The sequence below is a fragment of the Bufo bufo genome, chromosome 5 (assembly GCF_905171765.1).
Source record: "Bufo bufo chromosome 5, aBufBuf1.1, whole genome shotgun sequence".
In the NCBI taxonomy this organism is placed as follows: Eukaryota; Metazoa; Chordata; class Amphibia; order Anura; family Bufonidae; genus Bufo; species Bufo bufo.
Genome location: NC_053393.1, coordinates 528496071 through 528521562, shown reverse-complemented (window position 1 = coordinate 528521562; position 25492 = coordinate 528496071). Strand labels below are relative to the sequence as shown.

General features: G+C 45.3%; 1 protein-coding gene across 1 annotated transcript in view; it reads left to right on the top strand.

The window, feature by feature from the left end:
• The window catches only part of CALCR (calcitonin receptor), a 366429-nt gene that overhangs the window by 236167 nt on the left and 104770 nt on the right, over positions 1-25492 (top strand). Inside the window, exon 4 of the mRNA XM_040431198.1 lies at positions 253-363. Coding sequence (XP_040287132.1) covers positions 253-363 — 111 coding nt within the window. The remainder of the gene's footprint in view (positions 1-252; positions 364-25492) is intronic.

Below are 25492 nucleotides of genomic sequence, written 5' to 3'. Positions count from 1 at the left end.
TCCAGCATTCTTTATTGTGGGATTTTAACCAAAATGCTAAAGATAAAATACTGTAGATGAAGGAGCTTCCGTTGCTCCAAAAGGAGCAGAAGTTCCTTCATATAGATGTGTGTGGACTGGGTGACAAGGGGCCAGATTTTAAAGTTACATAAGATAATTATTAACTACATGGGTGGTCCAAGAACAAGACAACCAAGGAAGCAAGAATATTAATTACGATCATATTAATTTATATCCATTGTTCATCAACAGGTCTATATTGTAACCGCACCTGGGATGGATGGTTGTGCTGGGATGATACAACCGCTGGACTTAATGTGACTCAGAATTGTCCCGACTATTTTCCAGATTTTGACACCACCGGTAAAGTATGCTTTTCAACTTTCTTCAGACGTCCATGTGAAACCTCGGAAATTTAGGGATTACATGTAGTTAGTTTGGTGAAGAGCTCTCCAACTGAACCGCATATAAAAGTTCAAAGTAGACTCTCAAACCTAATGGTCTTTATTGGAAATACACTAGCCAAACATAACATTAAAACCTCTGGTGAGAGGAGTAATGTTGACGATCACATGGCAGGGGTTTTTGTCAAGGGTTGGGATATTTTAGGCAGCAAGTGAACAGTCCGTTCAAGAGCAAAGAGTTGAGCGACTCGGAAAAGAGCTGTGCTGTCCCAACATTTATTTCTTCCATTTAATATAAATTGCTGTATTTGTGTTATCATATCATTACCATGTTATGTAATGCTGCCACCCTGTGGTCATTCTTGTTATAGGTTTCTGAATGTATTATGTAAATCTCATTGCCTTTGCTCTCTGTCTACTCATCCCCTTTCAGTGACATCTTATAGTGTTTGTTCTTGGCCTGTGTCTTTCTTTTTGCAGCAGACTCAGAGCTGGTGAGAGCATTTCGTTTTGACCTCTAATATCCTCTAATATACTGTAATGTCCTCTATATGTCTTTGCTCAAGGCAAACTGAATAAATTACCAAAGCATTCCCATTGTATCCTCCTCACTGGAGCTTCACATGCAACTGGTACCACGACCTGGGGATATTAGTGAGTTCAGCTGTCTACCATTGCTTGTACAGAGATTACCGGAAGTGGCAGCAGGACGAAGGAAGTGGCAGCAGGATAAGCCAAACTTACAAATAGGAAATCTTGTTCTCATGAAAGACCAGAAGGTGGAAAGAAATTCCTGGCCCATGGGTCTCTTCTCAAAAATCTTCGCCAGTGAAGATGGCAATGTCCGTAAGGTGGGAGTGACCATCGCAAAACAAGGAGATCCCAAGTCCTTCATCAGGCCTGTATCTGAGATTGAAAAATGGAAAGATATGTGGATAGCTCACCACCCTCCTCAGTAAGGTCGGGGTGCTCTAGCCGAAAGACTGCTCACTCAATCAGTCCAGAGAAATAAATAAAATGGGAGAAAAACGGCTGGCACTCGCTATGTGGTTTCACATCAAACAACAATTTATTATACCTATACCGCTAATTCAACAGTAAAATACATGTTATCTAAAACATAATAGTTAAAAATCCGCCTAAAAGATAAATAATAAAATACAATATACTGTTATATTGGGTCATAAACCGCACAAGAATGAAGTCTCTTGGAAAGATGTGGTATTTCTTTGCCTGTTTGGGCAATGTGTGTCCAATTAGATATAACAAGGATACTGTCACTTTAAATGAAATGAGAAAAATGCAGCCAAGTCCACAAGCTGTATTAGGTACTGCTGGGGGATAATACCGTTTTTCTCCCACTGTATCTGAGATTGTTCTCCTCTTACCCGTTGAGGAATAACTTCTTCTGCCTTGAGGAAATTTTTAAGAACTTTTTGTCCATTCAGTCGTCCATCTCCGAACTATTCCTAGAAAATTCCAGATATTTGGACTGTTCCTGTCCACCCATTAAAGTTTAAAGTCTTTTCTTTGTTGCCTTTTGTCTTTCAGGTTCCAGTATTTTCATTGAACATCATATTGACATTCATGTTAAGTATATAGTGTGAAATCCTAGGATTTCAGACTGGGAGTGTGCTGTCCCAGCATTTATTTCTTCCATTTAATATAAATTGCTGTATTTGTGTTATCATATCATTACCATGTTTATGTATGCTGCCACCCTGTGGTCATTCTTGTTATGGGTTTCTGAATGTATTATGTAAATCTCATTGCCTTTGCTCTCTGTCTACTCCTCCTCTTTCGGTGACATCATATCCTGTTTTTCTGGTCCTGTGTCTTTCTTTTCTGCAGCAGACTCAGAGTTGGTGAGAGCATTTCGTTTTGACCTCTAATATCCTCTAATATGCTTTAATATCCTCTATATGTCTCAAGATAAACTCAATAATTACCAAAGCATTTCTATTGTATCCTTCTCAATGGAGCTTCACATGGAACTGGTACCATGACCTAGGGATATTAGTGAGTTCAGCTATCTACCATTGTTTGTACAGAGATTACCACTCACAACCAGTCAGAGACTTCTCTAACGTACATCTGTGGCAGAATAAGGGCCAAGGTGTAACGTCTTGACAACTGGGTCAACGCATCTCCAAAATTGCAGGTCTTGTGAGGTGTTCCCAGAATGCAGTGGCTAGTCCTTATCAAAAGTGGTCCAAGGAAGGACAACTGGTCACAGTCTCCAAAGATCATCGGTACATATGGACAGTGAAGGCTAGCACATTTGATCTGATCCCACAAAAGAGCTACTGCAGAGCAAATTTTTGAAAATGTTCCTGCTGGCAATGACAGAAAGGTACCAGAACATCTCAGCTGTGTATAGGTCTGTAGATTGGTCAGAGTGTCTATACGGACCCCTGTTCACTCCAAAAGTGTCTACAAAGGGTAAATGAGCATCAGAAGTGGACCATGGAGCAGTTGAAAAAAACGGCCTGGTCTGAGGTATCCCGTTACATGATGTGGACAGCTGGACGTACATGTATCACGTACCTGAGGAATAGTTGACATCAGGAGGCTATATGGAGAGAAGATAAGCTGGAGGCAGTGGGATTCTCCGGGCAATGTTCCACTGGGAAACATTGGATCCTGCCATCATGTGGATGTGACATACAGTATACCACCTACCTAAACATTGTACAAAACAAGTACCTTTTTGTACAAAACAAAACAAGTACCTTATTCATGGAAGTGGTGCCCTCAAATGGCAGTGACCTCTGTAAGAAGGTACCTCGAATCATTGTGGATGGAAGGTATGTGTCACCGAGGTTCCTGGCCTTGGTGAAGTAAGAGCCAGAATTTTATGTGTCAGCAGCAGCTATTGCTAATTGACACCTAAAGAGTTAGCATGGCTGTTATAGCTGATCCGGGACAGCTCTTACTGGGAGCAGTCAAAGTGCTGGGTGGGTAACTACTCCCCATGTTCCAGGCCGGGTTTTGCCAGGCATAAAAACCAGCCAGTACTGCCAGGTGGGTGGATTTACCTCACTCTGACAGTGGAGCTCAGGAGTCTGTGTGCTGGCTGTGCTGGTTTTGAGGGCTGGTTTTGAGGTTTGAGCCAGGCTGGAGGGCTCAGGCCCCTCTAAAGGCGAACAGGCCGCCTATGTACTTGATGAGGTTGAACTGCTGGCAGGGTGTGAATTAACACCCAGGACAAAAGGTGACTTTTATTGTTTATGGACTTTCCTTGTGTGTGAGCAAACACCAAGCATTCTGCGTTTTGTGATACACCTTATATGCATTTTGTTATACACCAATGTGTGCATAAACACCAATGTTTGATTCAAGAACTGTGTACTTTGCCTTTATACTGCATCCGCTAGTCCTAACTACCAGAGCAAATCCCCACAATTGGTGGAGGATGTGGGCAAGCGCAGTGAGGCGGGCGTGAACGCCGATAAATTTTTGGGTTTGCATTTTTGGGCACAGTTGTATATCGTACATCAAACCAGCTGTGTTTCAACCCGTGCCCCACAACAAAATGGAGGCAGTTGTGAAGGCCCTCATGGAGGCTAATTTGCAGCAGCGAGAGACCAACCTGCACCAATGGGAGGCTAATAAGCAGCAGCAAGAGACCAACCAGTTGCTGCTACAACACGTGATTGCTTTGCAGACAGCAGGAGCAACCCGAAGTGTCCACGATGCCCAGAAAGCAGTTCGTGCAGAGAACCCTAAGATGACACCCGCAGACGACATCGAAACCTACCTATCGATGTACAGTCGTGGCCAGAAATTTTGAGAATTACATAAATATTGGAAATTGGAAAAGTTGCTGCTTAAGTTTTTATAATAGCAATTTGCATATACTGAAGAGTGATTAGATGAATTGCATAGTCCTTCTTTGCCATGAAAATGAACTTAATCCCAAAAAAAACTTTCCACTGCATTTTCAGGAAAGAGGTTCAATTCTTGTTAAGAAGGCTTCAGGGCGTCCAGCAAGCGCCAGGATCGTCTCCTAAATAGGATTCAGCTGCGGGATCGGAGTGCCTCCAGTGCAGAGCTTGCTCAGGAATGGCAGCAGGCAGGTGTGAGCACATCTGGTGTCAAGAAGGGCAGCAAAGAAGCCACTTCTCTCAAAAAAAAACATCAGGGACAGATTGATCTTCTGCAGAAAATATGGTGAATGGACTGCTGAGGACTGGGGCAAAGTCATATTCTCCGATGAAGCCTCTTTCCGATTGTTTGGGGCATCTGGAAAAAGGCTTGTCCGGAGAAGAAAAGGTGAGCGCTACCATCAGTCCTGTGTCATGCCAACAGTAAAGCATCCTGAGACCATTCATGTGTGGGGTTGCTTCTCATCCAAGGGAGTGGGCTCACTCACAATTTTGCCCAAAAACACAGCCATGAATAAAGAATGGTACCAAAACACCCTCCAACAGCAACTTCTTCCAACAATCCAACAACAGTTTGGTGAAGAACAATGCATTTTCCAGCACGATAAAAGCCTTTGAAACGTATGAAGTGCATGTAATTATATTTCACTACATCACAGAAACAACTGAAACAAAGATCTACAGTAGGTGTTTGTGATATTGTGCTTTTAGCACGACAGCGTCGCGCTGATACTCGGCGACATGGTGCCGAGATCTCGACTCACTGGAATAGTGACAGCACATCCCAGCAAGCGCGTCATAGAAGCGACGGGAGATCCGACTTGGATTCCCGCCAATTCTACACGTGTGCGGCGTTTGTTATGAATCCTGAGGGGGAAGTCCCCGCCGGATTTTAAATAAAAATCCGGCATGGGTCCCCCCCTCAGGAGCATACCGGGCCCTTAGGTCTGTTATGGGTTGTAAGGAGAGCCCCCCCTACGCCGAAAAAAACGGCGTAGGGGTCCCCCTACAATCCATACCAGACCCGTATCCAAAGCACGCTACCCGGCCAGCCAGGAAGGGAGGGGGGACGAGCGAGCGCCCCCCCCCCCCCCTCCTGAGCCGTACCAGGCTGCATGCCCTCAACATGGGGGGGTTGGGTGCTCTGGGGCAGGGGGCGCACTGCGGCCCCCCCACCTCAGAGCACCCTGTCCCCATGTTGATGAGGACAGGGCCCCTTCCCGACAACCCTGGCCGTTGGTTGTCGGGGTATGCGGGCGGGAGGCTTATCGGAATCTGGGAGCCCCCTTTAATAAGGGGGCCCCCAGATACCGGCCCCCCACCCTAAGTGAATGAGTATGGGGTACATCGTACCCCTACCCATTCACCTGCAAGAAAAGTGGTAAAAACACAAATAAACCACACAGTGTATTAAAATATTTTATTTTTCTGCTCCGGAGGCCGCCCCCTGTCTTCTTTATTAGCTCTTTTACCAGGGGGGGCTCTTCTTCTTCCGCTATCCCGACGGGTCTTCTCCGCTATCCGGGGGGTCTTCTCAACTCTCCGGGGTTCTCCTTCTGTCTTCTTCCGCTATCCCGACGGGTCTTCTCCGCTATCCGGGGGGTCTTCTCAACTCTCCGGGGTTCTCCTTCTGTCTTCGCCGCTCTCCGTTGTTGACTCGGCGCACCCCGGTTCTTCGTCTCGCGAGATCTCGGATTTTAAATAAAAATTTAGCGAGACGAAGAACCGGGGTGCGCCGAGTCAACAACGGAGAGCGGCGAAGACAGAAGGAGAACCCCGGAGAGTTGAGAAGACCCCCCTGTCTTCTTTATTAGCTCTTTTACCAGGGGGGGCTCTTCTTCTTCCGCTATCCCGACGGGTCTTCTCCGCTATCCGGGGGGTCTTCTCAACTCTCCGGGGTTCTCCTTCTGTCTTCGCCGCTCTCCGTTGTTGACTCGGCGCACCCCGGTTCTTCGTCTCGCTAAATTTTTATTTAAAATCCGAGATCTCGCGAGACGAAGAACCGGGGTGCGCCGAGTCAACAACGGAGAGCGGCGAAGACAGAAGGAGAACCCCGGAGAGTTGAGAAGACCCCCCGGATAGCGGAGAAGACCCGTCGGGATAGCGAAAGAAGAAGAGCCCCCCCTGGTAAAAGAGCTAATAAAGAAGACAGGGGGCGGCCTCCGGAGCAGAAAAATAAAATATTTTAATACACTGTGTGGTTTATTTGTGTTTTTACCACTTTTCTTGCAGGTGAATGGGTAGGGGTACGATGTACCCCATACTCATTCACTTAGGGTGGGGGGCCGGTATCTGGGGGCCCCCTTATTAAAGGGGGCTCCCAGATTCCGATAAGCCTCCCGCCCGCATACCCCGACAACCAACGGCCAGGGTTGTCGGAAAGGGGCCCTGTCCTCATCAACATGGGGACAGGGTGCTCTGAGGTGGGGGGGCCGCAGTGCGCCCCCTGCCCCAGAGCACCCAACCCCCCCATGTTGAGGGCATGCAGCCTGGTACGGCTCAGGAGGGCAGCAAAGAAGCCACTTCTCTCAAAAAAAAACATCAGGGACAGATTGATCTTCTGCAGAAAATATGGTGAATGGACTGCTGAGGACTGGGGCAAAGTCATATTCTCCGATGAAGCCTCTTTCCGATTGTTTGGGGCATCTGGAAAAAGGCTTGTCCGGAGAAGAAAAGGTGAGCGCTACCATCAGTCCTGTGTCATGCCAACAGTAAAGCATCCTGAGACCATTCATGTGTGGGGTTGCTTCTCATCCAAGGGAGTGGGCTCACTCACAATTTTGCCCAAAAACACAGCCATGAATAAAGAATGGTACCAAAACACCCTCCAACAGCAACTTCTTCCAACAATCCAACAACAGTTTGGTGAAGAACAATGCATTTTCCAGCACGATAAAAGCCTTTGAAACGTATGAAGTGCATGTAATTATATTTCACTACATCACAGAAACAACTGAAACAAAGATCTACAGTAGGTGTTTGTGATATTGTGCTTTTAGCACGACAGCGTCGCGCTGATACTCGGCGACATGGTGCCGAGATCTCGACTCACTGGAATAGTGACAGCACATCCCAGCAAGCGCGTCATAGAAGCGACGGGAGATCCGACTTGGATTCCCGCCAATTCTACACGTGTGCGGCGTTTGTTATGAATCCTGAGGGGGAAGTCCCCGCCGGATTTTAAATAAAAATCCGGCATGGGTCCCCCCCTCAGGAGCATACCGGGCCCTTAGGTCTGTTATGGGTTGTAAGGAGAGCCCCCCCTACGCCGAAAAAAACGGCGTAGGGGTCCCCCTACAATCCATACCAGACCCGTATCCAAAGCACGCTACCCGGCCAGCCAGGAAGGGAGTGGGGACGAGCGAGCGCCCCCCCCCCCCCCTCCTGAGCCGTACCAGGCTGCATGCCCTCAACATGGGGGGGTTGGGTGCTCTGGGGCAGGGGGCGCACTGCGGCCCCCCCCACCTCAGAGCACCCTGTCCCCATGTTGATGAGGACAGGGCCCCTTCCCGACAACCCTGGCCGTTGGTTGTCGGGGTATGCGGGCGGGAGGCTTATCGGAATCTGGGAGCCCCCTTTAATAAGGGGGCCCCCAGATACCGGCCCCCCACCCTAAGTGAATGAGTATGGGGTACATCGTACCCCTACCCATTCACCTGCAAGAAAAGTGGTAAAAACACAAATAAACCACACAGTGTATTAAAATATTTTATTTTTCTGCTCCGGAGGCCGCCCCCTGTCTTCTTTATTAGCTCTTTTACCAGGGGGGGCTCTTCTTCTTCCGCTATCCCGACGGGTCTTCTCCGCTATCCGGGGGGTCTTCTCAACTCTCCGGGGTTCTCCTTCTGTCTTCTTCCGCTATCCCGACGGGTCTTCTCCGCTATCCGGGGGGTCTTCTCAACTCTCCGGGGTTCTCCTTCTGTCTTCGCCGCTCTCCGTTGTTGACTCGGCGCACCCCGGTTCTTCGTCTCGCGAGATCTCGGATTTTAAATAAAAATTTAGCGAGACGAAGAACCGGGGTGCGCCGAGTCAACAACGGAGAGCGGCGAAGACAGAAGGAGAACCCCGGAGAGTTGAGAAGACCCCCCTGTCTTCTTTATTAGCTCTTTTACCAGGGGGGGCTCTTCTTCTTCCGCTATCCCGACGGGTCTTCTCCGCTATCCGGGGGGTCTTCTCAACTCTCCGGGGTTCTCCTTCTGTCTTCGCCGCTCTCCGTTGTTGACTCGGCGCACCCCGGTTCTTCGTCTCGCTAAATTTTTATTTAAAATCCGAGATCTCGCGAGACGAAGAACCGGGGTGCGCCGAGTCAACAACGGAGAGCGGCGAAGACAGAAGGAGAACCCCGGAGAGTTGAGAAGACCCCCCGGATAGCGGAGAAGACCCGTCGGGATAGCGAAAGAAGAAGAGCCCCCCCTGGTAAAAGAGCTAATAAAGAAGACAGGGGGCGGCCTCCGGAGCAGAAAAATAAAATATTTTAATACACTGTGTGGTTTATTTGTGTTTTTACCACTTTTCTTGCAGGTGAATGGGTAGGGGTACGATGTACCCCATACTCATTCACTTAGGGTGGGGGGCCGGTATCTGGGGGCCCCCTTATTAAAGGGGGCTCCCAGATTCCGATAAGCCTCCCGCCCGCATACCCCGACAACCAACGGCCAGGGTTGTCGGAAAGGGGCCCTGTCCTCATCAACATGGGGACAGGGTGCTCTGAGGTGGGGGGGCCGCAGTGCGCCCCCTGCCCCAGAGCACCCAACCCCCCCATGTTGAGGGCATGCAGCCTGGTACGGCTCAGGAGGGGGGGGGGGGGGGGCGCTCGCTCGTCCCCACTCCCTTCCTGGCTGGCCGGGTAGCGTGCTTTGGATACGGGTCTGGTATGGATTGTAGGGGGACCCCTACGCCGTTTTTTTCGGCGTAGGGGGGGCTCTCCTTACAACCCATAACAGACCTAAGGGCCCGGTATGCTCCTGAGGGGGGGACCCATGCCGGATTTTTATTTAAAATCCGGCGGGGACTTCCCCCTCAGGATTCATAACAAACGCCGCACACGTGTAGAATTGGCGGGAATCCAAGTCGGATCTCCCGTCGCTTCTATGACGGCTCTGTCTCCATCGCGGCAAGCCAGCTCGGCGCTGGCTCCCGCGATGGGGCTCGTAGGTGCTCAATCTCGCCGAGAAAGAGAGCGAGATTGACACAAAATCGGGTTCACCTACTGTAAAAGCAGTTTAGCAGCAAACTTTGTGAAAACTAATATTTGTGTCCTTCTCAAAACTTTTGGCCATGACTGTACAAGAAAGTGGCCACCAGGGAAAAGTTGCCCAGAGACGAGTGGGCTGAGGTCGTTGCTCCTTTCCTGGCATCCAATTCCCAGCGGGTGTATTTCGACTTGCCGGACGATCAAGCGGCCAACTACCCAAAGGTAAAGGGTGAGATTTTGGCAAGACTGGGTGTGAATGTGTTGGTCCGGGCCCAGCGGGTACCTCAGTGGGGGGTTTAAGCCGGCTGAGCCTGCGAAACCCCAGTATTATGACTTACTTCACCTTTTGCAAAAGTGGCTACAGCCTGATGTGCTGAGTCCCACGACTATGCTGGATAGACTATTGGCTGACATATTCTGGAGGGCGCTGCCACCCCCTCTCCAGCACTGGATCGGCTAGGTATCTCCTGGAAATGCCCTGGAAATGGTGGACCTGGTGGAACGCTATTAATCCACAAAGAATCTCAAGGGGGGTTCTTTTGGGAGGAATGGTTTGAGGAACATGACAATTAGATCATTATCTGTGGAGGCCCCACTTTCAGGACTTAAAAAAATTAATGCTAATTATGTCTCATGCCAGATATCTTCAAAGGTATTTTGGAGTTCATGTCATGATGGATCAGAGCTGTTTTGGTGGCATGAGGGGGACATACTTAATATTAGGCAGGTGATTTAATTATTATGTCTGATGTATGGACAAGGATTGTCCTCATAATACTCCCCATTTAAGTCAGTTCACTTTAGCTTCTTTGCTAATTTAGTGAGAAGTTTTCACTACCCAATATGCAGGGACTGTGTGATGTGTTCATAGTTGCCAACAGTCGCTAATTTGCAGGGGCTGTCCCTATTTTTAAGCAAAAGTCTTGACAAATTTGGGCTGTCGCAGGTTGAAAGATGGGTGGTGATTAGTAAGCCCAGCCCACAAGTGGGCAGCTCCATGTTGGTTTGGGGCCATTCCTGTGAACTTACATGCCTGAATTTACCAACTACAATGTTGGTAAGTATGCTGTCACCTGGATCACCTTCAACCAAAAGCTGCCTACTAGGCCTGTCTCTATAGATCCTATACTTTTAAAGAGTTTTTCCAAGAGTAAGACAGACCTCCCAGAATGGCCGATCCGCAGTGGATATCATACTTACCTAGTTCCCACTGCTGGGTTTAGTGTCTGACACTACCAGGCCAGCTCGTCCTCTCCCTCATGGAGATCAACATATGTCGACACAGAGATGTGGGACCAGTGAATGGCTGCAGCAGTTATGTATCCCTCGGTTGATCTCAGACTCAGGTGTGATGATGTTTACACTGTCTGGACCTGTCAATCAAAGTACAGAGGTGGAGGTTGCAGAGAGAGCAGAGCCTCTAGGAGTAACGGTAACGCCCCCGTTGCTCCTAGAGGGTCATTAGCATATATTAAAACATCATTTTTCTCAGCGATGCAGACACATATGAACATGGGACCAACACAGGCGCCTTCAGCTGCCAAGCGCACATGGAACAGGTCAGCCAGTGTCATAGGGACAAATCTGCTGACAGATGCCCTTTAAGCTCTCAGTATTATATAAAATCTACAAATTGATTTTTCGTAAAATACAATCCTCTGGTAGGAAATGAAAACCTGGCATTTTTGGTGTTTTCTTTGCTTGCTTAGACACAATGCAGAGCGCACGCCTGTCTGTGCTCTACCACATGCGGATGCCATCTGATATAGCTCTGGGCTTGTTCCGCCATAATGAGAATGCAAATGCAATTTATCTAAATGAGGTTTTAATTCTGCATATTCCTATAAATAGAGACGCAATACATCATCATCGTCAGGACAGAGCAAGTCCTAGCAGCTATTTTTAGGGATTTTAGGCCCCAACACAAAATCTGTTTTCTGTAAGGGAGGTAATCCTTATATCTCTATAGCATTCTGAATGTTCCCCATTCAGTTAATTTGCATATTTATCAAATCGTTTTTTTTACACAATAAAAGCACACAGAGCTATGTGGACTGGGTATTGCGGATGTGCTAGCGGCCATCTAGCAACCCATGTCCTCGGCTCTATACCCAAAATTCAGGCGACAGGTTCCCTTTAAAGGGGGGCACGTCCTTTTTTTTTCCCCGGTGCACTCCCTGGAGTTGGGGCTCCTGCATGGTGGTAGTTGGGATAGCATTTATAGTAGATGTTTGGCAGGGTGCAAGGCAGGAGGACCAAAGTCAATAACCAAGACAGTTTTTTGGAATAAATAAAATATTTTTACTGAAGATGATATGGATTGTAGTACAAGTAGCAGCAAGGCACAGTTCCAAAGTATATCTGCAACATTCTCTTAAAAGCATGGACAGCGAAGTGATGGAGGTTGTACTACTCCTCTCCATCTACAGACACGCAATGAGGTTCTTGTTAACTGAGGGGTGCAGAACTGAGATACGGGTGGCGAATCCGTCTCAAAGTGCAGGGGATGCTTTAGCAATGATCCCTTTCAAAGCAGTAAGGTCTCTCTGCCATAAACATACGCAACACCTTGCTGTCTAAGTCCACTGCATGGCCTTGTGGATTCTAGACCTTCTAACCTTCTCTTTGAAGTACTCTGATGGTAGAGTTTTTCCTTGGATGCTGAAGTCTTAGAAATTGACATTCTCTGAACTTGGGCATAGCTCTGAGCAGCTTGCACTACACTGATCAGGCAGGCAAAGGAGCTGTGTTTGCCCAATCAGCGGCAGGGACCTGACTGTTACTGACAGCCAGGCCTCTACTGTGTCCACTGTCATTGCTGAAAACTCCAATACTGGCAGATTAAACCCTTAGATACTGACTGCCGAATCTAAGGCTGCTGAATCTAAGGGGTTTACCGAGGTGCTCCCTCTCTCAACATTGGCTCCCCGCTATGCGATCTCAGGGTGCTGAATGGATAAACTAACAGGGATGGTACAGGTATTTAAAGGTATCTCTGGGGTGACAGAGGTTGGGAGGCTGGGTAGATAAAAAATCTATCCCTATCCGACCCTAGCGATAATCTCTACCCAGGGATGCCCCCTGATGGTGGAGGCACCCTGTCCCCGTGCCTAGACCCTGAAAACCACCCTGTTAGGACCCTACATAGAAGTACATACCCTATGTGTATATACTACATAACAAAACATATTTAAATATACAGATAACCTGAGATATAACGACCCCTGCAGCATCTGTTACTATATTTTTTCTTTAATTTTCACTTTGCACCATCTGATATGAATTAATTTTTTAAAACATCTCTGCAATCAAACTGCTCACTACACACCCTGGTAAATTATGTGAGAGGTGTGGTTTTAAAATGGGGTCACTTTTTGGGGGTTTCTTATTTTATTTAACCCACCGTATTTTTCGCCCCATAAACACACTTTTTCCCCCCTGAAAAGTGGGGGGAAAATGCCCCTGCGTCTTATGGGGCGAATGCTGCCATTTTACATCGCAGTCTGCGATGCTGCAGCTTCGCAGACTGCGATGTATCAGCTGGACCGGGGAGGGAGGAGAGGCCGGCGGCCGTAACTCATTGACGTCACGTGCCTGCGCCGCCTACTTCATTCATAAAGTAGGCGGTGCAGGCACGTGACGTCAGTGAGTTCCGTCCGGCCGCTCGCCCTGCTCTGCCTGCTACAGGACATTTAGTAAGGTACAGATGGGGCAGGGGATCAGAACTTCAATGAAAGCTATTATTATAAAATGTTTAGGCAATAAAGCAGTGAGTGAGCGGTGGGGCCGGAGTACAGTGACCGCACCGGCCCCGCCGCATTTGCATGCCACCGGTCCCTCCCACAGGTATATTAGGGCATATGTGGATGGCACTATTATGGGGTGGGGGATATGTGGATGGCACTGTTATAAGGGGGGAGATCTGTGGATGGCACTGTAATGGGGGGGTGATCTGTGGATGGCACTGTCATGGGGGGGTGATCTGTGGATGCCACTATTATGGGGTGGGGGATATGTGGATGGCCCTGTTATGGGGTGGGGGATCTGTGGGTGAAACATATATAGCAGTGCCATCCACAGATCACCCCCCCATAACAGTGCCATCCACAGATCACTCCCCCATAACAGTGCCATCCACAGATCCCCCCTCATAACAGTGCCCCTCTCAGATCCCCCCATAACAGTGCCATCCACAGATCCCCCCATAACAGTGCCATCCACAGATCACCCCCCCATAACAGTGCCATCCACAGATCACCCCCTCATAACAGTGCCATCCACAGATCACCCCCCATAACAGTGCCATCCACAGATCCCCCCCCCATAACAGTGCCCCCCTCAGATCCCCCCATAACAGTGCCACCCACAGATCCCCCCCATAACAGTGCCATCCACAGATCCCCCATAGTAGTGTCATGCACAGACCACCATTAGTTCAAAACCCACTAAAAGCACACCTTTTGGTTAAAAATATATTTTTTCTTGGTGTTCTTTCTCTTCTGAACCCTGCCGTGTGCCCAAACAACAGTTTATGACCATATATGGGGTGTTGCCGTATTCATAAGAAAATGGGTAACAGATTGTGGGGTGCTTTTTCTCCTGTTACTCCTTGTAAAATGAAACCTTTGGGGCTTATGCAGCATTTTATTGGAAGAAATAATTGTTTTCATTTTTACTGCCAAGTGTTTCTAAATTGTATGAAATGCCTGTGGGGTTAAAGCACTCGCTACACCCCTCGATAAATTCCTTGAGGGATGTTGTTTCCAAAATTGGTCACTTTTTGCGAGTTTCCACTGTAGGGGTACCTCAGGGTCTTTTCAAATGTGACATAGCCCCCCAAAACTATTCCAGAAAAATCTGCCCTCCAAAAACCATATGGAGCTCCTTCCCTTCTTAGCCCTGCTGTGTGCCCATACAGCAGTATACAAGCACATATGGGATGTTTCTGTAAACTGCAGAATCAGCGTAATAAATATTAAGGCTTGTTTGGTTGTTATCCCTTGCTGTGTAAGGGTACTTTTACACTAGTGTTATTCTTTTACGATATTGAGTTCCGTCACAGGGGCTCAATACCGGAAAAAAATGCTTCAGTTTTATCCTAATGCATTCTGAATGGAAAGCATTCCAATTAGTATGCATCAGGATGTCTTCAGTTAAGTCCCTAACTGTATTTCGCTGGAAAAAATACCGCAGCATGCTGCAGTATTTTCTCCGGCCAAAATTCCGGAACACTTGCCGGGATGCCGGATCCGGAATTAATTCCTATTGAAATGTATTCAAGTGTTCCGGAAATTTTAATGCATTCGTCAGACGGATCCGCATCCGGATCCATCTACAAAAGATATTCGTTTGCATACGGATTTCCGGATCCGGCAAGCAGTTCCGGCGACGGAACTGCCTGCCGGATCCTCACAACACGACTGTGAAAGTACAATTCTTGTGAAACACCTAAAGGGTTAACAAAGTTTGTAAAATCAATTTTGAATAATTTCATGGATGTCGTTTCTAAAATTGTATAATTTATGGGTGGTTTCTATTATATAAGCCCCTCAAAGTGACTTCAAAACTGAATTAGTCCTTTAAAAAGTTGGTTTTGGAAATTTTCTTGAAAATGTGAAAAATTGCTTCTAAAATTCTAAGCCTTCTAATGTCCTAAAAAAAATAAAATGACATTTACAAAATGATGCCAACATAAAGTAGACATATGGAGAATGTTAATTAAGAATTAATTTATGAGGTACCACCGTTTCTCTTAAAGGTAGAAAAATTCAAATTTAGAAAATAGTGAATTTTTCCATGATTTTTTTAAATAAAGGTAAAACCTATTGACTCAATTTTACCACTTACATGAAGTACGATTTGTCACGAGAAACAAGTTTCAGAATTGCTTTGAGTAAAGGAATTCCAAAGTTATTACCACATAAAGTGACACATGTCAGATTTGCAAAACTAGGCAGTGTCAGAAAGGTAAAAAATGTCTGGAAGGTGTTAAGTACACAAACATAAGAAATCACAACATTTGACTCAATAGCATGACATTACAGCAATTAACCCTTTGCAGTAGTCCATATGAAATACTACACTATACTTTATTATAATCTGAGGGTCTGTATTTTGGTATCTTATTCAGCTATACATATAAATCCTATAATATATAGATAAAAGCTATGGAAGACCATGAATTTCATTTATAGTATGTAACATATAATTGAGAATTATTATCTATACATTTATTGCCTATTTATTAGATTTTTTTTGTGCTGCCATTGCCCATATTATATAGGAATTACATTATTTATTATTTAATTATACACAGTATGAGTCCCCTTCTAATATTGTTTTTAATTGTTTTAATGTTTTTTTGTAAAATTTAATAATAAAGAATTTAATTTAATATACATGATTTATATCGGGAGAATATAGAAGTGTTGAGTGTCTTAGTAAGTCACTTGAGATAGAGGTCTATCTGCTATATAAGTATTTATCAATGCACAGTGTGTTCATAGAAGGGGGTGTTTAATTGTGCCTTTGTCTGTTAATTACCGGGAAAAAAACTGTAGTAATTTTGCCATCATTTACAGTTACACAGTTCAATGCATTTTACTGCATCAATATATAGTTTAATCTCATCAATATATTACAACCAGTTTTACTGTTCCATTTTACTGCGTTGATATACCATTGTAAAATGTCAATGTCAATGTGCAGTGTGTTCATAGAAAAGGACGTTTAATGCATTATACCATTGAAATTGTCAGTACCAGTGTCCAGTGTGCCATAAAAGTGGACCCTTAATTTAATTTGTGTTAATTTCCCAAAAAACTGTTGCAATTTTGATACCGTTTAATAAACAGTTTACCAAATCTGTGACTTGGCATTATTTAAATAGGCCACATAATAAATTGTCTGGTAAGTCACAGAGTGGAAGGCTTCGTCATCTGCAAGTGAGAAGTTGGGTGGCTGTAGTAGTGCAAACAACAGTAGCCCCACAGTTGCCACACATCTGACCAGTAGCAGTAGTAGCAGCAGGCCACAGTTCTCCCTCGATTATTAGTGAAAACAAAAAGGATGACATTGTGGACTGGATAGCTCACTAGTCCTCACAACAGTATGATGTCGATATCATCTCTACGCCTGACACTGTGCTTTGACCCAGGGTTTAGAGCATTCCTCCTGATCCTCCTCCTTTCCACCCCAGAGAAGCCTTTTACTTGTTTCTCTCTCTGTCTTCTCTGCCCCCCTCCCAGTGGGGAGCTTTTTTTTTTCCTAAGAAGAGGCAACGAGACCCCATGTGCTATTGAAGATACTCAAAAGGGTCTTCCTTTGGAAGGACACAGAGACACAGAGAGAAGTGAATCCATTCACATCCAAGCATGGGATCAACATTTTGCGACCACAACTACAGTCAAGTTAAGCTAATCGCTGTTCAGGAACCAGATTCTGCCCAGGGGACAGAGCACTTCTGCCAGGAGTGCTGATGAGAGCTGAGGAACAAACTACCTGCTCTGCGGTACCGCATGTTTATTGAATAGACTGCTTGTTCGGTTCAGAGTCATCAGCAGAGATAGAGCAAACCCAGGTCGGTAAGATCGTGCACGCACCTCATTGCAATATTGGCGCCTAGAGACTAGACCAGGCCTGTAGTTAACTAATTAGGGTTTCTGTTTCGTGTGTCAGGCAAAAAAGTGTTTCTGCTGTTCACAGAAGGACTCCATAATAAAAAGAGACATTGCACAGTTAAGAGCTGATAGACGTCTCACCGGCTCAATCCAGCCCAGGGTTTGCGCAGGAGTAATGCGCAGGCATGTGCCATAGAACCACTGTAGTTTATTATAAGATTGTGAACTTTTGTGTTGTACTGCAGGCCAGCCCGTACCATGCACCCATATAATCGTTCGTGTCATTTCATTTCTAGGGTAATAACAGGGACGGTGTGGTCGTTTTAGTTGTGCCCACCAGTAGGCAAACTAGTGCAATTCTTTCTGGCATCCATTGCAGGGCACCGTGCTGTGCAGCACAAGGGTCTTGGCCTGCGGGCTGAGTGTATGTAAATACATTTTATGTTCCCAGAGGTTGGGGTTGGCGTTCAGTGTCATATTGTAGTAAAAAGCCTGTTTTGCAAAAGCTGGTGTCAGAGCCGCTTTTCTCGCTGTATCCTGGGAAGCCCACCCTGGTACACGGCTTACACCTGCCCAGATTATCGTGAGACATCCATAACAGAATGTGTGGCCATGAAAAAACTATTTGCGGTGCAGGGGTGCAGGGATCTGGCCAATTTCTGCCGAAATGCCAGGTTTTGGTCGTCAATTGTGCTGGAAAGCAGCCGGATCCCATTATAGTCAATGGGGCCCAGCAGTGAACAGCAGTATCCAACTAGGCAGAACCAGGTGAACTCTGGCAGGCTGTTTAACGCAGAAGCCACACCAGCCAGTTCAGTTTGCTACATGATGAAATAGTTTATTCAACTTTTGCACCAACCTGACGCACATCAGCAAATGGACATGCACCGCCTGAACAACTAGGTTCATTTATAGATTCAGTGAGGTAGGTGGCATCACCAAATTAAATTCTGCTGTACGAGAGTAGTACACTGCGTGCAGAATTATTAGGCAAATGAGTATTTTGACCACATCATCCTCTTTATGCATGTTGTCTTACTCCAAGCTGTATAGGCTCGAAAGCCTACTACCAATTAAGCATATTAGGTGATGTGCATCTCTGTAATGAGAAGGGGTGTGGTCTAATGACATCAACACCCTATATTAGGTGTGCATAATTATTAGGCAACTTCCTTTCCTTTGGCAAAATGGGTCAAAAGAAGGACTTGACAGGCTCAGAAAAGTCAAAAATAGTGAGATATCTTGCAGAGGGATGCAGCACTCTTAAAATTGCAAAGCTTCTGAAGCATGATCATCGAACAATCAAGCGTTTCATTCAAAATAGTCAACAGGGTCGCAAGAAGCGTGTGGAAAAACCAAGGCGCAAAATAACTGCCCATGAACTGAGAAAAGTCAAGCGTGCAGCTGCCAAGATGCCACTTGCCACCAGTTTGGCCATATTTCAGAGCTGCAACATCACTGGAGTGCCCAAAAGCACAAGGTGTGCAATACTCAGAGACATGGCCAAGGTAAGAAAGGCTGAAAGACGACCACCACTGAACAAGACACACAAGCTGAAACGTCAAGACTGGGCCAAGAAATATCTCAAGACTGATTTTTCTAAGGTTTTATGGACTGATGAAATGAGAGTGAGTCTTGATGGGCCAGATGGATGGGCCCGTGGCTGGATTGGTAAAGAGCAGAGAGCTCCAGTCCAACTCAGACGCCAGCAAGGTGGAGGTGGAGTACTGGTTTGGGCTGGTATCATCAAAGATGAGCTTGTGGGGCCTTTTCGGGTTGAGGATGGAGTCAAACTCAACTCCCAGTCCTACTGCCAGTTTCTGGAAGACACCTTCTTCAAGCAGTGGTACAGGAAGAAGTCTGCATCCTTCAAGAAAAACATGATTTTCATGCAGGACAATGCTCCATCACACGCGTCCAAGTACTCCACAGCGTGGCTGGCAAGAAAGGGTATAAAAGAAGAAAATCTAATGACATGGCCTCCTTGTTCACCTGATCTGAACCCCATTGAGAACCTGTGGTCCATCATCAAATGTGAGATTTACAAGGAGGGAAAACAGTACACCTCTCTGAACAGTGTCTGGGAGGCTGTGGTTGCTGCTGCACGCAATGTTGATGGTGAACAGATCAAAACACTGACAGAATCCATCCATTGGTCACTGATTTGTTTTTGTTTTGTTTTTGAATGTCAGAAATGTATATTTGTGAATGTTGAGATGTTATATTGGTTTCACTGGTAAAAATAAATAATTGAAATGGGTATATATTTGTTTTTTGTTAAGTTGCCTAATAATTATGCACAGTAATAGTCACCTGCACACACAGATATCCCCCTAAAATAGCTAAAACTAAAAACAAACTAAAAACTACTTCCAAAAATATTCAGCTTTGATATTAATGAGTTTTTTGGGTTCATTGAGAACATGGTTGTTGTTCAATAATAAAATTAATCCTCAAAAATACAACTTGCCTAATAATTCTGCACTCCCTGTATATTTGGCCAGCTGTCTGTTAAAGGGTTTCTGTCACCAGAATTAACCCTATTAAACTAGCTGATAGCGATGTGCTAATGTCAGCTGAACCTAACTAGCCTATTCCTACTTTTATCTATGCCCCCTTACTCCAGAAATATAACTTTTATAATATGCTAATTAGCCTCTAGCCCCTGCTCCTAGAGGCTCCGTTCTCCCACCTGGCCACGCCCTGCTACACTAGATTGAGGCCAGGCATCCTTCACCTCCAACTGCCGGCCCTGTGCGCTGGGGAAATCTCACGCCGTTCAGTATTCGGCGCAGGCCCAGTGAGGCAGCCGGCAAGTGCCCTTCACTCACTGCGCCTGTGCTGAATACTGAACGGAACGGCGCAGGCGCGAGATTCACACAGCAGACAGGGCCGGCAGTAGGAGACCAACGCTGCCTGGACCTGTCAATCTAGTGTAGCAGGGGGCGTGGCCAGAGGTGGAAGAATGTAGCCCCTAGGAGCAGGGGCAATGCCCCCCTGCACCTAGAGGCTAATTAGCATATTATAAAAGTTATATTACTGTAGTAACGGGTGCATAAATAAAAGTAGGAATAGGCTAGTTAGGTTCAACTGACATTAGCACATCCCTAATGTCCGCTAGTTTAATAGGGTTAATTCTGGTGACAGAAACCCTTTTAAAGTTCTCTTGTTTTCGAGATGTCACCCAGTTTCACACCTTCACCTAAATTTTATTATGCTGTATGGCAGTAGTACTTTTGGCCAGCTGTCCATTAAAATTGTCTTGTTTTCTAAATGACTGTGTCCTTTCTCAGGCACATACCCTGCTCTCTGACCCAAGGGACTTCTGGGGAGGCAGACTGAAACAGTGGCTGGAACTGGCCCACTTTTATATTGCTAGGCTGCCTTGTCCAGGCTTTAGTGTCATCTCAGAGAGGGACTTCAGCATGACAGGTGGCGTCATCACACTCAAGCAGTCAAAATAGTTCAGTGCAAGTTTTCAAAATGTTACCATTGTAAAAATGAATCTGGCACATGGGTCCGTGAGGAGTTCCACATTGCTGACAGTAGATACTTATCGCTTGAGCAATGATGCAATCACCACTGTCTGCCTGCTCTTCATGTTCCATACTGTACTGCAACATGGTGCCAATACTACTACACCTACAGTTGCACATCTCCTGCCTTGTCAGTGAAGATTGACACTGCAATACTGCTGCTGCTCCCAAAAAAGGGAGAATTATTGGGTGCTTGTTCAGAATAAGCCACTGCTTTTTCTAATACAGGTTGGCCTATGAAAAAGTAGCCCACCTCCAGCATGACAGTATGACAAGATTAACAAGCAAGTGGATTGTTTAGTTTTTTTAATTATTCACAAGTCACAAAAGATGCTGAAAATGGTCCCTGTTCATGTTTATGCATCTTTGGGCACGCCGGATTATGTTGGTTGATACTGCTTGTTGCTCTTCAACAGTAATGCTGTGGATAGTGTTTGTGATGTTTTTCTTGAGTTCATCCAGGGTATGTGGGGTTTCTGATTTCAATTTCCCCACTGATAAAAATCACATGTGGACAAGTCTGGAGAGCATGGTGGTCATAAACCCTTGCTAAGTTCATGAACCTATGCCAGTGAGTTGCGTGAGGTGTGACATATTGCCCCATCTTGTTGGAAATAGCATCAAATTTGTTCTTCTGCAGCATCACTGTCGAAGAGCTGCAAGCGGTGTCAGCCGTCATAATCTGACGTGCCAAAAGATGCCTAGACGTGAACGGGGAGCACTTTCAGCTTTTTTTGTGCCTTGTGGGTAATAAAAAAATATAATAATCCACTTGCTTGTTCATCTTGTCATACTATCGCTGGAGATGGGCTACTTTTTCATGGACCACCCTGTACCATCAAATATTGGAGGGCATTGTTTTAAAAAAAAAAGCATAGCAAATATGAGGAGTGGTGTGTTTTTAAATAGGCTGTTAACACCGTCAACCATGCGTTTACTCATAGCTATAAAAGCTTTAAGGGAAATGGGGGAGATAGCAAAGTGTCTAAAGTGCTTAACTTTCAGGGCAATTAGAGAATTTTGATTCGGGTAGAATCGATTTGGACCCGAATACAATTTTTGGACCAATTTGTTAGAACTGAACTCAAAAGAATTTCAAGAAAATCGATCACTTCTAGTCCAGATCATGTTGGGGGCTTCCGATTAACCCTGAGCTAAGGACAAACCCTTTTTGCATTACAATTCCACTCTTCTCACTCATTTCCATATCATATTTAAATATAAAAGATGGGCCTGTGGTTCGAGAGAAGACGACGTTTTGACTATAACATCAGCCTTTAGTTTCCTGCTAAATCAATGAATTCACTTATTCCTCGCAGCTTGTATCTTATTTTCCACCCATCTGAAGAAATATCTACAGAAGTATTAATGTTTATCTCAATTACTGCCACTGGAACCGATTACTCAAGCTCAACCCCGTCTAAGACTTTCCCGTTAATTTGATCTCCTCTTCTGTTCGGAGGAGATACTAAATGAATGCATAGACCCTGCAGGATTGAGCTCCCTTAGAAGCTACAGGCAGAAAAAAATACCATCGGCACAGTCATAATATATTAGCCTCGCATAGCCGGCCAGCAACGCTGTATGTGAGGGAGCTGCAGAACCTATCAACGTTTTAATTATAGCCAGTGGTGAAGGGAAATGTTATTCGTAAAGATGATTTGTATGAAAAATGAGGCAGAAAATAAAACCCTCTCTGATATAAAACAAGACTTTCCCACCAGTAAACTTGGAGACTGTTGTGTACTTTAAATGGAAGCTCATAGGTCTATTAAGAGACGAGAACGGTGATGTTCCTCAAGGTGGTCCATCAGATGCTCGTTAATTATAGGATTTGTTTGTTATGGGACCAGCATTGCATTCTGTTGTTTTAATATTAAAGGGGTTATCCCATGATTGATGTAAAAAAAATATGAAAATTAGACACCATATAGTGACATGACAATAACTTTCTAACAAGGCTAGAACCAGCCCTGTACCTCACATGGGTCCAAGGATATTCCCATTAATTGCTCCAATTGGTCTACTACATTATTTTCAGCCTGGCCACAGCTTCTAACCACAGCTTCTAACCGAAAATATGGCTGGTGGCAGTTGACGATTTAAACTGAACACGTTAGACCACCACAGTGAGGTGGACAAAAAATAAGGCAAAGAACAAACAGAAGGTGGCGCTATACAGATACATTTTATTGAATAACTCAACGGCTAGATAAAATTTTTAATTACATGCAATTAGAAAAGTATTCAGACCCAGGTGCTGGTTTGAAAAAATTAAGAATATGCTTCATGACACATCCCTTTTTAACCCCTTTACGCAAAGTGCAGTACATGTAAGGCATTTGCGTGCAGGGATTGTATAGAGTGGGCTCATAAGCTGCATCCGAAGCAGCAGTGTTGCGGAGCTTCACGGTATACCCTCAATATCTTCACTTAAATCCCTGTGTAGCTGAAGAAGCAGGTCAATAACCAAGAGACAATTTCCCCAGTGACTGGACGACACACAGTTTGGGAGTCACTGACTTTACTAGGCATGCGCACCTGGTTTCAAACTGCCAACAGCCTCATTTACATACCATACATAGATGACTATGGTACAAGGAAAAGTGGGGTCAAACAATAGCAAGGGCTGATGGGAGGTTGAGGGGGGACACTGCAGCTGGTTTAAACTGGTCTCCCAGTGTCCCTGAGACAACACCCTGCTGGGGAAACAATGGGACAGGAAAAGGGGAGGGGAAGAGGTACAGACAAGAAAGACATTCTGTAAGTGGCTAGGTTTGCCACAGGCAGGTGCTATTGGACACAATTATCAAGGTTGGAGATAACTCCGATCTTGGTCACTTAACTGCTCAGGTGCCACAGTCAATAGCAATCGTGGCATCTGATTGGTTAGGCAGAGGATATGGAAACCTCTGTCCTCCAATCCATTGCTATGACAGCCTGGGGCTTTGTGAAGGCTCTCAGGCCTGTTATAGTAAGCTGCCTGTTAAGGCGTGCTGGTGGCAGAGCTTTACAGGCATCCAGTAAATATCCACCAGGCTGCATTAGTATTCTGTTGCATTCTATGGTACATAGGATCACATTCTCCAGTCCCTAAGAGAGACTAACAATTACAGTAGAATTATTTTTTTTTAAATACACAAAAGATATTAAACATTCAAATCACCCCTTTTTTCAAACACTGTTTAGTATGGAACAGCCTGTCGGGTCACTCTGGATCCGGCGTTGCCGGAAGCCACAGCATTCACATCCGGCCCCATTAACTATAATGGGGACTGGTGGAGATCCAGCCACTACCTGGCAAATATGCCAAGAATTGGCCAAATGAAAACCGCTACGATCTCACAAAACTAGAGCAAACTAGTGATTGATAGATAGATAGATAGATAGATAGATAGATAGATAGATAGATAGATAGATAGATAGATATGAGATAGATAGATAGATAGACAGATAGATAGATAGATAGATAGATAGATAGATAGATAGATAGATAGATAGCTGAGAGTACTTTAAGAATTTATCTGAGACTGGACAAAATTTAACAGGGGGCTGCACAGGGTATAGGAAGAAGAAGAAAAAAACACCTTGTCAGAGCATACCATTTCCAGCGCCATGCTTTCCATCCCTAATGCTTTCAGTCCCCTCCAGATCGGAAGTGTCATGTGCCATCTGTATTGATGTGACCACTACTGGCCAATCATGTGCAGGAACAGCACGGGAGTGCTCAGCCTCACAATGCCTCACCTTTGCAACATTTTTTTTCTCCGCTGAGGTTAAAATGGTAGTCTTCGGCTGACAATCTTCATGTAAAATTTCTGATCTCTGCCATGAAGATCTATACATCACCATGGTAACAGACTACAAACATACACTGTGCAGTCAGATCTTGCTTTCTTACTCTACTTCCCTCTGTCTTCCTTATACTTCTGGATAATCTACCAAATGTATTTTATGAAGACAGGTAAAATGGATAATGATGGCAGGATCAGACTACACAGGGTTGGTTTGTAGTCTGCAGGGGCGGATTGGGAACCTAATGTGGCCCTGGAAAAAAATACCTAAAAGTGGCCCAATATTGAAGAAGGGTCTAAATTGACAGGAGGCAGGGCAACAAAAGAGGGGGGTCAGCAATACTATAGCGCAAAATACCACGTACCACAGTGGAGCACAATATATTGTCCCAAAAGCTGTCCCTCTGAGTTGACCCTCAATAGAGGCCAATTTCTCTCCTCCTCTTCCAGTTAAGAAATGGAGCATGGTGCTTAGGACGTGAAATGTGGGCCATAGTTGAATTCAGGATAGCTTATTATGTACCCAGCCAGTGGCAGAGATGGGGGCTTGGGCGGCCCCCTGGGCATCGGCCCACTAGGAAATTTCCCTGTAAGGTCTATGGCCAATCCGCCTTGGGTAGTCTGTTACCATGGAGATGCATAGGCCCATATAGGATCTGTATGTCCAAATCGGTAAGTCATTTTTAATTAAAACTATTTGCAAAGATGTTTCATTTCTCCCTTTTGATGCATTGTGAAGGTACACGTACAAGGATGGGCTCGCGCGGCTAGAAATGGAACATTAGTGAGCCACTCCATTACCATAAAATGTACTGCAACATACAAGTATGATAAATATGATTCTCCTACTGTAGATTTAACGCAATGTTGCGACCTTGCTTCATCTGAAGTAGCAATGTTCATTATTAATGCAATTAGTCATAGATTGAAAAAATCCTCAGCTATTAAAACGACATTTATCACGAATAGGACTTTTATGGCTTTTAAAAATATGCAATGATTTATTACAGTAATAATTGTGACGTTCGTGCCTAGAATATTAGAAAATCTTGTCCAGA